A 15,412-nucleotide genomic window follows, 5' to 3' on the forward strand; every position below is an offset into this window, starting at 1 on the left:
TGCCTTTGTTGAATTCAGCAACTACAACAAAAGGCCAATTTCACAAATGTAGGAGAATAACAAGATACAAATTTAGTGACGAACCTTTGGAACAGCTTGAAATAACCGGTACACTGACTGTGTTATAGCACAGGTTTTATTACTGACTCTCGTATCACTGGCAAATGGTTAATGCCATTCACACAAAATAATAACAATAATCTTTATTAGTGTCACAGATAGGCTTACATTAACACTGTAATGAAGTTACTGTGAAAAGCCCCTAGTCGCCACACATCGGCGCCTGTTCGGGTACACTGAGGGAGGACTCAGATTGTCCAATTCACCTAACAAGCATGTCTTTCGGGACTTGTGGGAGGAAACCGGAGCATCCGGAGGAAACGCACGCAGATACGGGGAGAACATGCAGACTCCTCACAGACATAGGAATAGGTGCAGTCCATGGTACGCATGGTTTAGCTCAGTGGGCTAGACAGCTGATTTGTGATGCAGAACAAGGCCAGCAGGGCGGGTTCAATTCCTGTACCAGCTTACCCAAACAGGTGCCGGAATATGGCGACTAGGGGCTTTTCACAGTAACTTCATACTTGTGACAATAAAAGGTTATTATTATTACTGGTGTAAGCTGTAGTTATTGTTTAACAGGCCTTCACATTGCAGAACGGAATGATATACCTCACCTGGGAGATATTGATGGACAGAGAAATGCTCAATTTCCAGTTAATAAAACGTGACAGACTTGGAACCGTATACAAACCAATGATTTAAATTCAAAACCAGCTCGCAGAAATGACCTTCCCCCTTTGTCCCACCTCACAAAATTCCAGGAGTTGACGAATGTTCTGTGTGAGGTTTAGTGAGAATTGGCATCTACTGTTCTGCGCATCAGGCTGGTGCCCATCAAACTGAAGGATGACAGCGCAGGACAATAGAGCATCAGTGCCCTCCACATCTTAATGATTGAAATTTCTATTTTTGTTCAACTTTGTACAGAACTATTCATCTGGTGAATCACAGTGCAAGAACAGTGAGAGGAAGAACTGGCCATTTCTTTAGGCTTCTTATCAATCTGAGATGCTTTGTTCTGGTTTTTGAAGGCTTGATGAAAGGCTAACACCTTCCCTTTTCCAGGGCAGTTCTCCAGCAAATAACTTTTTCTCATCACATGGTAAATTAACATAGTCCTAATATGATTTCATGTGGCGTACCATGTGTAATAGTCTCTAGCTGGTGTTGCAATGAAAAGGACTCCCGAGGTTTGACTCGCAATAATGAAAGGGTATTTGGCAGTATCATTATGGAAATGTAATAATAACATACATCTAATGGCATCATTGAGAGCTTTCACAGAAGGTAACCATCTTGTAGAAGTACTATAATCCCTGCACCCTAGGAGAATTCTTCTTTGGTATTACTGGAATAATAAGCCATGCAAAATGAATATAATTTCCGCATTAGCTTTACTTACAATGGCTTAACAAAGTCAAATATCAAATATAAGTGTTGACCCAATGGATGAACTATCATGCTTTCATACAGATTTGACATCAAACCCATTATTACTGTTCAATGGTCTGATTTTGCAAAAGTTTTATTCTATTTCCTTCACACAGCTTTCTCTACTCTTGCTGTGTGATATAATTTACATGGTTATTGTAAGGATACTCTATGTAATTCTTCTGCAGGAGTAACTTCTGTTTGATGGCTAAAATGTAAACACTAAGTTACTGACAGAGTACAGGATTTTTATTTATCCAGCTCATTGTCCATTGTAGAAGATTGCCCGACTGGATTGGAAAAATGATCTCAGATGTGAGTCTTTTGTCATTCCCGTTATTGTGTAAGATGTAACCAGAGGTCACTGGAACTCTTGTAGACTGAATTGTCATCTAATCTTTCTCCGACAGGGACTATTACCATTTATGCATTTCCAAAAGCAAAAATTTGTCTTTTTAATCTCTATCCAGGTGAGTAATGCCTTAACTCAGCCATTTTTAAACACATTCTTGGCTACCAAAATATGGGTGTGAAAAGAGCTAACGTTTGGAGTCCAGATGACCCTTTGTCAAAGCTGGGCCATCTGGATTCAAAAGCAAAGGGTCATCTGGACTCGAAACGTTAGCTCTATTCTCTCCCTACAGGTGCTGCCAGACCTACTGAGATTTTCCAGCATTTTCTCTTTTGGTTCCAGCACCAGCAGTAATTTGCTTTAATAAAACATGGGTGTCACTAATGCGGCCAGAACTTGGAGCCCATCCCAAGATTGCCTCGAGGTGGTGAACTTCCTTCTTGAACCTGTGTGCTGAAGGTACCCCCAAGAGCTGTTAGTTATGGGGGTTCCCGGATTTTCACCCAACAATGATGAAGGAATGTCAATATAAATCCAGTAAGAAGTCTTACAACACCAGGTTAAAGTCCAACAGGTTTGTTTCAAACACGAGCTTTCGGAGCACGGCTCCTTCTTCAGGTGAATGAAAGGTCAATATAAATCCAGGTTGCGATGGTGTGCAACTTGGAAGGGAACTTGGAACTCATCTATTGTAGTCAATGGGGAGTCCCGAAAAGGGGAGTCTAAAGTTGTTTCTTTCCTACTCACAGTTAGGAAATACAGCAACTAAGCAATACTCCCAAGTCCCAGCCGGGGCCATCCTGAAATGTCGGCTCCCTCTTGGGCTGGCTTTTATTTCGGGGAATTAACGGGTTCTACTGTTGAGCCTCCGCTCCTCACCTGGGGAGATCAATCGGACGTTCCCGAGGGTCTTGTGGGGATAATGACATCATCCCAGTGCAGTCCTTCCAGGTGGTGAGAGGTTGCGATTTGGGAGATGGTGTTGAAGAAGTTTCCCATCTCAGATATCCATCATTCAGCCACTATTCTGCTTTTCAATCTATTCCTCTACTCACCATCTTCAGGCTTTGAAAACCCAAGATTAGCGAAGTTAATGACCAATTCCTGATTTATCCTCTACTCTTTTTAGTTTTAGTGGTTTCAAGGATTTAAATTTGGCTCCTCACCAGCTTTCGTTTTTTTAAAAAAATGAAAAAAATCAACCTCTGCAAGAAAATAATCTAAAATGGCAACGAGGCTGAAATATTTCTACACTGTTTGGGTCTGGAAGCCTCTCCTGAGGGTCTAGAATCCCTACAGTGCAGAAGGAAGGACATTCGGCCCATCGAGTCTGCACTGACCCACTGAAACAACACCCTAACTCAGCCCAATCCCCTGCCCTTTCCCTGTAGCTCCATCTAACCTTTGGACACTTTGGGGAAATTTAGCATGGCCAATCCACCTAACCTGCATATCTTTGGACTGTGAAAGGAACCCAGAGCACTCGGAGGAAACTTATGCAGACGCAGGGAGAACGTGCAAACTCCATGCAGACAGGCACCCAAGGCCGGAGTTGAACCCAGGTCCGTAACGTTGTGAGGCAGCAGTGCTAACTGTGCCGCCCATGTGCAGAAAGCTAAGTGTTCAATTTAACTGCTGCCAATTACTCTGAAAATTGCGGAAAGCAGCGCCCTGCAAGATGATTTGTGCTTTTTAATGCAAATATCTCAATAGTGACATCATTTCAGATAGTGTGACACCTGGGCAAATAATCTTACATCCAAATGCCAACTCATCAGTATTGTATCCCTGATAAGATTGATCGCAGTTTGTCTTCTGCTACTGTTTCATTTTTTTCAGTACAGCGAAGGCATCGCTGACAGACAGCAGGTCAACACAAAATTGATTTTTATTTAGTACTGATTATTCCACCATTAAGAGGCTCCTATCACATCCCTGTATTTGCTGTGCTCTAAGATATACTAATCAGTGATTTCGAAATTTCCATTCACTTACCCTGACAAAACACCCAGAACAAGGTTGAGCATGAAGAAAGATCCAATGATGATCAGAGGGATGAAATACAACCAATTCCAGGTATTCCCCAAGGCATCATTTGCCTGTTAAATAAATAGCAAAGACAGAACTCCAGTGAAATGGGAGAACAGGCAAACACATCTGGATATTCAGCTCATTTTGGCCACAAAATTAATTGAAGCAGAAGTGAATTAACTGCAATCTTAAGAACATTGAATAAGTCAAAAACTGTTCTTGGTTTGTTGGCTTTAACCATATATGCCTTATTATTGGACACTGCTATTTTTGCACCTTTTAAATGAGACACATTCATTGTTTGCAAGATCTGAAAATATTGACACTTATTCCAGTAAGATAACAAAGGGCCTTTGGGCGCAACTAACTCAGTGCTGTGTTATCCTAGAAGCAATTCTTCTTAGTTGTTCAGGCTGGCAGCATTCATGAACCAATACCTTGACCTTGCCTTCGCTCCACTGTGAAAGTACCACCAGGGGTGGCAGATGTGTTATTCACATTGTTACCCTTGACCCCTTCACCCCAACAGGAGAATTTACAGACCCATCCTTTTCTTCATCTTCAATTTTACCACCTAAATAAAGGTTTAGTAGTGTAAATACTTGAAGTGAGTGGGCTCACAGATGCCAACACCCAGGAATCTAACCAAAGCAGTTGCTGGTACAACAGCAATCAGCATCGCGCAATCTCGCATTCAGCTAGATTTTCAACATTCTTACTGTTTGCCTGATTTGTTACTACTCATGCAATAACAATTATATAAAGGTGTGAGTTAAACTGAAGGCAAGTTGAAGACTCTGCTAATAACATCAATGGGAAAACAATCAACAGGGTCTGATGATCCTTGGGAGTCGCATTAGTGTCCCAATTATCAGAAATATCTTTACAAGTACATGAAGAAGATGGTGGCAATTATTGAACCCACCTTCACCATCGTGGCATAAGCGAATTAACATAACATGCTCTTAAGAGCTCTTACCATTTGTGTTTCAAGTTTTAAGAGGCAGCTTTACACAAATTCTAATTGAAATACAGCTAATGCATAACCCAAGGAACCTCACAAAAGATGATAACTACTGACATCTGGGGCGAAATTCTCCCCTACCCGGCAGGGCGGGGGGTCCCGGCGTAGCAGAGTGGCGCCAACCACTCCGGCGTCGGGCCTCCCCAAAGGTTTGGAATTCTTCGCACCTTTAGGGGCTAGGCCCGCGCCGGAGTGGCTCCCGCTCCGCCGACTGGTGCCAACGACCTTTGGCGCTACGCCAGCCGGTATCGGGGCTAGCTGAAAGGCCTTCGCCAGTCGGCATCAGTCCGCGCATGCGCCGGAGCGTCAACAGCCGCTGACGTCACCACCGGCGCATGCGCGGTGGAGGGGTCTCTTCCACCTCTGCCATAGTGGAGGCCATGGCGGCGGCGGAAGAAAAAAAGTGCCCCCATGGCACTGGCCCTCCCGCCGATCAGTGGACCCCGATCGTGAGCCAGGCCACAGTGGGGGCACCCCCTCGGGGTCCGATCGCCCCACGCCCCCCCCAGGACCTCGGGGGGCCCGCTCGCGCCACCAATCCCGCCGGCACAGAGGTGGTTTAAACCACATCAGCGGGAGGGGCCTGACAGCGGCGGGACTTTGGCCATCGCGGGCCAGAGAATCGCCGCAGGGGGTCCGCCGATCAGCACGGAGGGCATGCCGATTGCTGGGCGTGATTCCCGCTCCCGCCGATTCCCGGGTGGCGGAGATTTCCGGCCATGGCGGGGGCGGGATTTACGCCGGCCCCAGACGATTCCCCGACCCTGCGGGAGGTTGGAGAATTCCGCCCCTGAACTATAATGTGCATTTGATATTGGTGTGGTGCAACAATGGTCTCATTACGAATGTTGGATCAAAGGCTTTTGGAGTTTTACAACCACTGAAGACATTGGGTAATGAACCACCCATACATTGACAGCACCTTCATGTTTAAATGGTCTTCTAAGTCAATTCATCCAGTTACATTGTAATCACATCAAAAATTTAATGGAAAAATCAAAGGCAGATGTAACTCTCACAACTACTCTTGACTTTTATAGTGCAAACTTCTGAAGTTAACCGACTTCTGCTTTAAATCTGTTTTAAGTAATTCCCCCACGGGCAGCACGGTAGCACAGTGATTAGCACAGTTGCTTCACAGCTCCAGGGTCCCAGCATCGATTTCCGGCTTGGGTCACTGTTTGTGCGGAGTCTGCATGTTCTCCCTGTGTGTGCGTGGGTTTCCTCCGGGTGCTCCAGTTTTCTCCCACAGTTCAAAGATGTGCAGGTTAGGTGGATTGGCCATGCTAAATTGCCCTTAGTACCCAAAAAAGGTTAAGTGGGGTTACTGGGTTACAGGGATAGAGTGGAGGTGTGGGCTTGGGTAGGGTGCTCTTTCCAAGGACCGTTGCAGAGTCAATGGGCCAAATGGCCTCCTTCAGCACTGTAAATTCTATGAAATTCTATAGAAACTCCTCAACATTTTATTTATTCGAGATCATTTGTGTGATTCCAAGGTAATTAGTTTCTCAATTGATGAGAGAAATACCTTTTTATAACAGGACAACTTAACTTGATTTAATATCATTTATAGAGATGGGAATCAACATCAAGGGAATACTTGCTGTACTGAACCTTGACTGCATCATTTCCACTGTCTCATTTTATGTGGCCCATGGGCCTTAGAAACCTATTATGTTAAGGCCCACTGTGCTAAACTATTTCTTGATCAAGTTCTGCCTTCATGAATACAAACGGGTAGACAACAATGTTATTGGTATTTTAATACTATATATGTCAACCTGCAACATTTTCTGCTCCAATCTTTATGCTAAAGTCATGGGACCTTAAGGGGCTACAGTCTCGGCCACCCCGCTGCCAGTATCGGGGTTCCCAATGTGGCGGGGAATTGGGCATCCTGATAAAAATGGGATCGATGCCGCTTGCAATGCTCTAGCCTCTTGCTGGCAGCGGAATCAGGATTCTCACCCACCTACCAGTGGGAGGATGCAAATGGATCATTAGCGGTCGGGCACCAGAGTCTCTTGGTCCACATGCTTCTCTGGTCCTCTGGGCCGGGAATCACATGAGCGCAAATTACAAGAGGTATGGACAAACGTGGCCCTGATGTAGTGGACCTCTCCATGGACCATGGGGAGTAACAACCTCCTAAGGGGGGTGCCCCCAAAATCCACCTGAGGGCCACTCTTCCTTCCCCACATAGCCAGACATGCCCACCTACCCCCATCAGGCACCCTCCCATGGCCCATTTCCCCCCTAAACAGAGACCCACCCAGAGACCCCCCTAAATAGGGGCACCCACCCCCCCCCCTCACAAGAACCCCTGAATTGGGGGACACCCACAGAGACCCTCTGAATAGGGGGACCGTATGCAGAGACCCCCCTCAAAGATAGTTAAGTGTGTTTCAATCACCTCCTTCATGCTTTGAATGATTTTGAAGTGCTGAGCTGTAAACTGACAGCACTTAACTCTCTTTGAAATGGTTGATGTTTGTAAACATTGTGGTTATAGCACTTCAAAGTTACTTATCCATGAAGGGAGATGAATAGAGCAAGGCTCACACCAGTGTTTGTGGATGCTGCCAATGTTAGCCCACTAATGAAATGAATGAATTGCTTGCAGGTAAAGGATCTGAGGGTTTTATACCACAGGGCACTGCTTTTCTCTTTCCAGAATTGGACACAAGGGCTGGATTCTCCGCCCTGCCGCACCACATTTGAGGTTCACCCCGTCGGCGAGATGCTCCGTTATGCCAGCCGGTCAATGGGGTTTTCCATTGTGGGACAGCCTCACGGCGTCAGGAAATTCCGTGCTGCCGTAAAAATAGAGCATCCGGCCGATGGAGAATCCAGCCGACAGTGCTTCCTCTGTCTGAGCCAGCAGGTGTAAGCCCAGGTGAGCATTACAACAGTAATTTTTTTCACTGCCCAAGTCTAGACTGCTCTCTAACATCCCGCCAGGGGTCTCTTTTCTGGGAGCTGGGGGTCCATTTAGTTAGGGGGTCTCTGTGGGGTGATCCCTTTATGTAGCAGAGCTCTGTGGGTAGTTTATTTAGTTAGTGGAGTCTCGGGGCGGGGTCCTTTTATTTAGAGGGTCTCTGTTGGGGGGGTCCTCTGTTAAGGGGGCCTCAGTGGGGTGCCTCTATTCAGGGAGTCTTGGGGGTGTCCCCCTATTTAGGAGGTCTTTGGAGGTTTCCCCTATTCAGGGTGGCTCTGGGGTGCGGGCGGTTCAGGTCACTCCCATACTTGGGGGAGGATGGGGGCCCCAGAAAATCATGGGGTGGGGGGTTGATCTGTGATGCGGGTGGGGGGAGGGGCGTAGGGCTGCTTTGCGATGCGGGTGGGGGGGGGGGTATGGCCCACCGTGGGACCTCGCTATCGTGCTGCTGTCTCAAAATGGCAGCCCGATAGCAAGATTCGCTTGAGAATCCCTCGCAATTCATTTGCATGGCTGAAGATTGGGAATCACTTTCTGATTTGCACTCCCAACTGGAGCACAAAACTGCAGCAATTTAACTCTGGCAGGAAAATATCATCTCCCAAACGGAGAACGTCACCCAAGATTCAAACTCAAGAAAAATTTATTTAAAACTAAAACTCCACAGCTCCCTTGATAGCTCAGCTGCTAAATAAATAAACCGGTGAGAAACTAAATCACACAGATACAGATTTTATCAACAGTCTTAATCTTAGCAAGAGCACCAATAGTTGTTAAAAATGGCCTCAGCAATTCTCGGAAGCAAAAGAAAACAAATATTCAGCTGGGTTTTCCTTTTGCTATATCCCTCTCCGGAATCCTGCAGGAGAGAGCGTGCATGTGTGTGTCCATGCCAAGACCAGGACTGAGGTTTCCTAGATGAGAAGATTCTGGTGCAATGGTAATGTCACTGGTCTAATAACCTAGATTCCCAGGAGAATGCACAGGGCATAAGTGTCGCACCACATTTCAGGTTCACCCCGCCGGCGGGATGCTCCATTATGCCGGCCGGTCAATGGGGTTTCCCATTGTGGGACAGCCCCATGCCATCAGGAAATTCCGTGCTGCCATAAAAATAGAGCATCCGGCCGACGGAGAATCCAGCCGACAGTGCTTCCTCTGTCTGAGCCAGCAGGTGTAAGCCCAGGTGAGCATTACAACAGCATTACAATCCTAACATGGCAGCTGGTGAAATTTAAATTTGCTGAATAAAATCTGGAATTGAAAACTAGTCTCAGTAATGGTGACCATGACAATGCGTGTCAATTTTCACAAAAGCCCAACTGGTTCACTAATGTATTTTAAAGAAGGGAATCTCTACCTGGTCTAACCTACATGCGACTCCAACCCCACAGCAGTGTGGATGACTCTTAACTGTTGTCTGACCTGGCAAGTCACTCAGGGGCAACTTCAGACGGGTAACAAATGTTGATTGTGCCAGCACACTCAAAAGAACAAAGAAAAAAAAGGTCCCTTGAATCAAATAGAAAACCATCCACAAATCACTCTGACATGGTAGCACGTCACCCGGGACTCGGGTTCGATTACCGGCTTGGGTCACTGTCTGTGCGGAGTCTGTACGTTCTCCCATTGTCTGCGTGGGTTTCCTCCGGGTGCTCCGGTTTCCTCCCACAAGTCCCGAAAGACGTGCTTGTTAGGTGAATTAGACATTCTGAATTCTCCACAGGTGCCGGAGTGTGGCAACTGGAGATTTTAACAGTAACTTCAATGCAGTGTTAATGTAAGCCTACTTGTGACACTAATAAAGATTATTATTTTAAGCTTGCACATAACCAATCCTAATAGTTAATGAGGGAACATAGATTACTACCGCTGCATAATATCAGGGAAAGTAGATCCTGGTAAAATCCCCAAGTACCCATCAACCTAATAAACAGAACTTTATTACCATGCATGAATGTCCGAGCATTTATTTGCAAGTATTATGAAATATACACTACAGCCTCTACTCTGTGCAAATCATGTCCTGACATGTCCAACATTTCAATCTTCCCTCAATAATAGTTATAATTTGTGCTTATTAGTACAAGGTTTTATGAGCAAACCGACTATCAGTATAGCAGTTTAACGACTCAATGCTTTTGGCAGGGGAACACCTTATAATATTAAAACATATTTCAACTCAGAGATCATCAGTTGAAGCATAGAACTAATTTTCAACCCGTGTTCGCCAGAAATTTACAGATGGAGACCCTGACCATATCACATTATTGCTGAAATTAAAAAATGTCACTGGGAATTGTCCAGCCAGCATAGTGTCAGATGACACAATTTGAAATTTGGAAAAGGTTTAAATGGGGGAGGGATTGTTTTCATCCCAGAACCTCACACCCAAATGTTGCAGAAGTATTTTTAATACTGCCACGACTTGTTCTGATGTCACTTCCATCACTGTTTAGTGCAGCTTCATTAGTTCAAAGCTTTGCATGAAGATAGTGGGGGATATTTTGCACCTGCATTCGGTATGAGTGCAATCCCACGAGAGCTAGAGAACAAGAAAATCCCACTCCCTGCCAATGACGTAATGAGATTCTCACCCAGGAAGGTCAGGAAACTAATTTCAAAATATTAACATTCCATTAGCGGGCTTCCCCATGATATCATCTCCCCCCACATTAGGAATTTGCCCTCGCTGACACGTGGTCACGGGGGCAAGGTTTACACCCGGTTTTTAAAAATGGGAACCAGACGAAGGCATCCTGTCAGTAAATACAGTCCTGGGGGGGAGGGGGGGAGGGGCCTTAACTGTGTAGTGCACTGGCATTAACCCCAGCACTGATCTGGCACTGTCACCCTGTAACGACCCTGCACTGCTCACTGGCCACCTGGCACTGCCCCCTGTCAGTGTTGGGGTAGTACAACTGGGGGTGGTGCCAGGATGCCAGTGCGCAGTGTCAGGATGCCAAAGGTCTGCAGGAGGCAATTTCACCGGCTGGGGGACACTGTCAGGGTGCCTGTGGGTAGTTTAAGGTTTCCAGTGGGCAGTGCCAGTGTTTTAGGGAGCAGTGTCAGGGTACCGGTGGCAGTGCCACAGGGCAGTTTCAGGATAGGGGGCTTCAGTGGGGGAGATCCATGTGGGAGTTTACACATGTCGGGGTGGTCCCCATTTCCCAGGGTTTAGGGAGGGCCCCGTGTGGGTGGGGTTTCCCTGAGAGGGTGGTTCACTGGTGGAGGGCGGGTGAGCGGTGCATGAGGTGGATGGGGGGGTCTCCATCACCTTGGTGGAATCTTTTTACTTTTATTTTTTAAAGATAGGGGCATCCTTTTTCTGGAGAGTTTACGTTGCCCGCATAACAGTGTAACACACGCCTTTATTTAATAAGTGCCAGAAAATATGGAGAGAAAAGCCAGCTGTGCAGCTCAAACACTGAACACCTGTTTTCTCGCCCGCACTTAGGAAGAAAATGGAAAACTCCACCAAGTAGGCGCGATTCTCTGTTTGGGAGACTAAGGGTTGGAACCTACGAATTTGAGGCTATGTCCATAGGATCTGTGGCTTTCTCCGTGGGAAAAATCAGCGACACCCGGTGGGGCGGGGGGCTAGCCCGGCGGGGGGGGGGGGGGGGGGTGGGGGGGGGGGGTGGGAGGTGGGGGGGGGGCTAGCCCGGCGGGGGGGCTAGCAGCCGCGCCCCATAAAACGGCCTCCGAAAAATAAACGGCCAGAGAATTGCTGTGTCGGTGGCCGCACATGCGCATGGCGACTCCCTTCAGCGGTCGCGCCGTACAACATGGCGCCAGCCGTGCGCTGACCCGGCCTGCCGGGTAGTTCCCCCTGGACACCGCTCACCACCCCTTGGCCATCCCCCACCAGTCCCCCCATCTCTCGCCAAAGTCCACCCCCGGCCAGCAGCATGGCTCCCGCCCGACTGTGGTGGTGCGATACACAGTCCGCAGCCACCACGCCGGGTTCCAGACAGCTGAGACCACACGTCCGCCGCTGGATTGGGAACTCGGCACATCGGGGGTGGAGCATCGGGGGAGGGCCTTCAGGTGACGTCCTGAGCCCATCCCAATGGCGTGCAGCGTGCGCCACCGTGACACTGTTTTGGAGGAGCATGCACAACCTGCGTAAAGCGGACGTAAAAATGGTTCTCTGCACGATCGCCAATTACGAAATCAGTGTTGGGAAATAGAGAATCCCGTCCCATGCTCTTCAGAGATATGAATTGTAACTGATTTGCGCTCCCCCTCAGGAAGCCATTCATTAAATTTATGCATGGCAAGGATTGCGAGGAATGGCCGAGGAAATCCCCCTATCAATCCGTCATTATCAGCGGGCGGCCCGATAGCGAAGTCCCGCGGCTGCCCACTACTCTAACCCACCCACAGGCATCACAATTCAGCCCCCCACCACCCTGCGCATCACAATTCAGCACCCCATCCCTGGATCTTTCAGGTACCCCCTCTTCCCCCAGGTAAGCTATTGATTAATTTCCCTTACTGGCTGTGATTCACAGCTTCCACAAACACAGCTGTCAGACTTGCTTCATTCTTCTTCCTTCCTGGTTCAGTAACTCTGAAGTACTCTAAACAGTGTTTACAAACATCAACCACTTCAAAGAGTTAAGTGCTGTCAAGTTCCAGCTGAGAGTTGCTGAACCGTGAAGGAAGGTGAATGAGGCTGACAGCAATCACAGCTCAGTAAGAGAAATTAATAAGTGGCTTATAGCTCAAGGATCTGAGGGGTTCAAACACATGTTTCTCTTTCCAAGAATTGACGTGCAGTGCTTCTTCTGTTTGAGCCAGCAGGTGTATTGCCCAGGTGAGGTGCAGCGGTATTTTTTTGCAGTGCCTGTCTGGATTGCTCTCCAGCTTCCAGGGATCTCTCTTCTGGAGGGCATCCTGGACAGTCTCTTTTCTGGGGGCTTTCTGACAGGTTTCTCTTTTATGGGGAGTTGTGAGGGGTCTATTTATTTGGGGGTCTCTGTGGGGGAGGGTCTCTTTATTAGGGAGGTCTCTGGGTGTCTCTTTATTTAGGGGTCTCAGGGGTGATGGGGGAGTGAGCAGGACCTGCATTATGGGGGGGTGGGTGACCCTCGGATGGATTTTCAGGGCAACTAACTTAAGAAGTTACCTCCTTGGCCCACTAGTAGTTCCACCACGTCAGGGCCAAGCTCGGAATTACATGTACTACATCCCGTCCATGTGATTCCCGGCTCAGAGGGCTGGAGAATCGTGTGGGCCTGGAGGAAATGATGACCGGCCTGGTTGGTGGATGCAAATGATCCTAATGGCGCACGGGCACGAACCTCAATCCCGTTGCCAACAGGGGGCCGGGGGATCAGAAACGGATCGGCGCCTTTCTTCACAATGCTGAATTCTCCGCCGCATCAGGAGCTCCACTACTGGCAGCGGGCGGCAGAGAATCCAGCCCAGTGTCTCTTCAAAATGTTAACGATAGAGGTGAAAAAAAATCTTCTATTTAGGCCTTCGAAGCACTGATGATGTACCCTCACCACATGGATTGGATCAATACGACACTCAAAAACTCCTCTCAAGGACAATTAGGGATGGACAATAAACGCAGGCCTTGCCAGCGATACTCACATCCCATGCATCAATTAATTAGCTTGGCCTTTAATCAATCATCACATTTATCCTCAGTTCAGCCAAATAGTTAGTGCAATATCAATATTCCATCAATATCTCAACGTGTATTTTGTCCTGGAATTCCTGTGCATATAGCTCCAATTCCTCTGAGCCTCCGGTGCGAGCACTTACAGAATATTGAGAATAATTTGGCCAACACATTCATATCAACCATTATAAACAAAGAGAAAACCTGGGTGGAATTCTCCGCTCCCGGGAAAAATCGGGAGGGCCTTGGTGAACTCGGCCGAGTTTCACGACGGCCTCGGAGGCCACTCCTCACTCCCTATTCTCCCCTCCCAGCGGGGCTATGAGCGGCGCTCCGTAACTCTCGGCCGCGGGGGCGTCGCGCAAAGAATGCCGCGGCCGGCGCGCCTAATGGTGTCAGCCGCGCATGCGCAGTTTGGCCGGCTCCAACTCGCGCATGCGTGGCTGACATCAGGACGCTGACGGCACGAACCCGCGCATGCGCGGTGGCCGTCTTTCCCCTCAGCCGCCCCGCAAGACGTGGCGGCTTGATCTTGCGGGGCGACGGAGGGGAAATAGTGCATCCGATTTGGACGTTGGCCCGACGATCGGTGGCCACCGATCGCGGGCCTGTCCCCTCCCGAGCACAGTCGTGGTGCTCTTTCCTTGCTAGGCCACCTACAAGCCCAAACGGGCTTCTCACTCCTGTTTCACGACAGCAGCGGCCAGGTGTGGTTGCCGCCGTCGTGAAACGGCCACGATCGGCAGGCCGCTCGGCCCATCCGGGTCGGAGAATCGCCGTTCACCGTGAAAAACGGCGAGCGGCGATTCTTCCGAGCGGGGGAGGGAGAATCACGGGGGGCGCCAGGGGGGCGTGAAATTTGTCAGGGGGCCCTCCCACGATTCTCCCACCTGGCGTGGGGAGCGGAGAATCGCGCCCCCCATCTTCAAAAGGATTTTATCAAGGGATCACTAGCCATATTCGCCAAATTTCCTCACAAAGTAGCTTTAGGGTGAGATTCTGTTAATTAAACTCCACTCCTGGTGTGTCCAGCTACTCCATCAAAAGCAATAGACAGTAGAGAGGAGGCGCTGGAACCTGAAGCAAATCAATGCTGCATAAACTAGGAAATGCAGCAAAGCTGGCAGCCTTGATTGGAGGACAATCACACCAAGACGTGTTCTAAATAAAATGAACTGGGGACTTTTTTCAAGCAAATTTTTGATATCAAATTGATTCCCACATCTGACCTACAACATTCCTTCAAAAATCTTTTAAGCTCCATTCAATTTGATTAAATTCCTACATTGTGAATTTAATAAAACTTACCAAAGGATTTCCTGTTTATAGTGCTTGAATTATCACTTTCATATCTAGTCTGTCATAACCTTCGGCAATCCACCAAAGGTTTGCTTCAACACCAAGCAGTTAAATTATTCGATGCGTCAGATTGAAAAGTGGTCGAGAGATATATTTTTTCTCCATTCTTGCATGTCAGACAGGAGAGGTTCTGACAGGAGCTTTGTGCCAAGCTCTGTCTCACCAAGTGGGTGAATATCGAGAGGAATAATAAAGAGGCATTTGGGATGTAACATAAATTGCAAGGTTCTGCGCGCTGTAGTGTGAATCCAATCAATGGGTCAGACATCAAAATGTGCAGGAAATTCATTATTTACTCGGGCCTCTTTGGGTGCCCGAAGCGTATTTACTATCAGGCAGTGAATGGGAAAAGGAACCCGAGCGTGTATTCAAACAACCGAGTTGCATAATCTGTGGGCTGTTAAGGTTTTAGATATTCTCTAAAAATCAGACTGGAATGAGTCAAAGGTATTTCAAAGCAATCTTATGCATTACTGTACAGGTGATTGGTGAGGCCACACCTGTAGTATTGTCTGCATTTTTGGTCTCCTTAATAAGGAGGGATGTACTTCCAAAGCTTGGATTTGGATTTTT

The 15,412-nt window shown here is 47.8% G+C and overlaps 1 protein-coding gene across 13 annotated transcripts in view; it reads right to left on the minus strand.

Moving 5' to 3' along the window:
- The window catches only part of cacna1ba (calcium channel, voltage-dependent, N type, alpha 1B subunit, a), a 739,085-nt gene that overhangs the window by 304,147 nt on the left and 419,526 nt on the right, over nt 1-15,412 (minus strand). For all 13 annotated transcript variants that reach the window (XM_038781850.1, XM_038781861.1, XM_038781863.1 and 10 more), the window contains one exon: nt 3,845-3,948. In XM_038781850.1, coding sequence (XP_038637778.1) covers nt 3,845-3,948 — 104 coding nt within the window. The remainder of the gene's footprint in view (nt 1-3,844; nt 3,949-15,412) is intronic.

The sequence above is a fragment of the Scyliorhinus canicula genome, chromosome 21 (assembly GCF_902713615.1).
Source record: "Scyliorhinus canicula chromosome 21, sScyCan1.1, whole genome shotgun sequence".
NCBI lineage: Eukaryota > Metazoa > Chordata > Chondrichthyes > Carcharhiniformes > Scyliorhinidae > Scyliorhinus > Scyliorhinus canicula.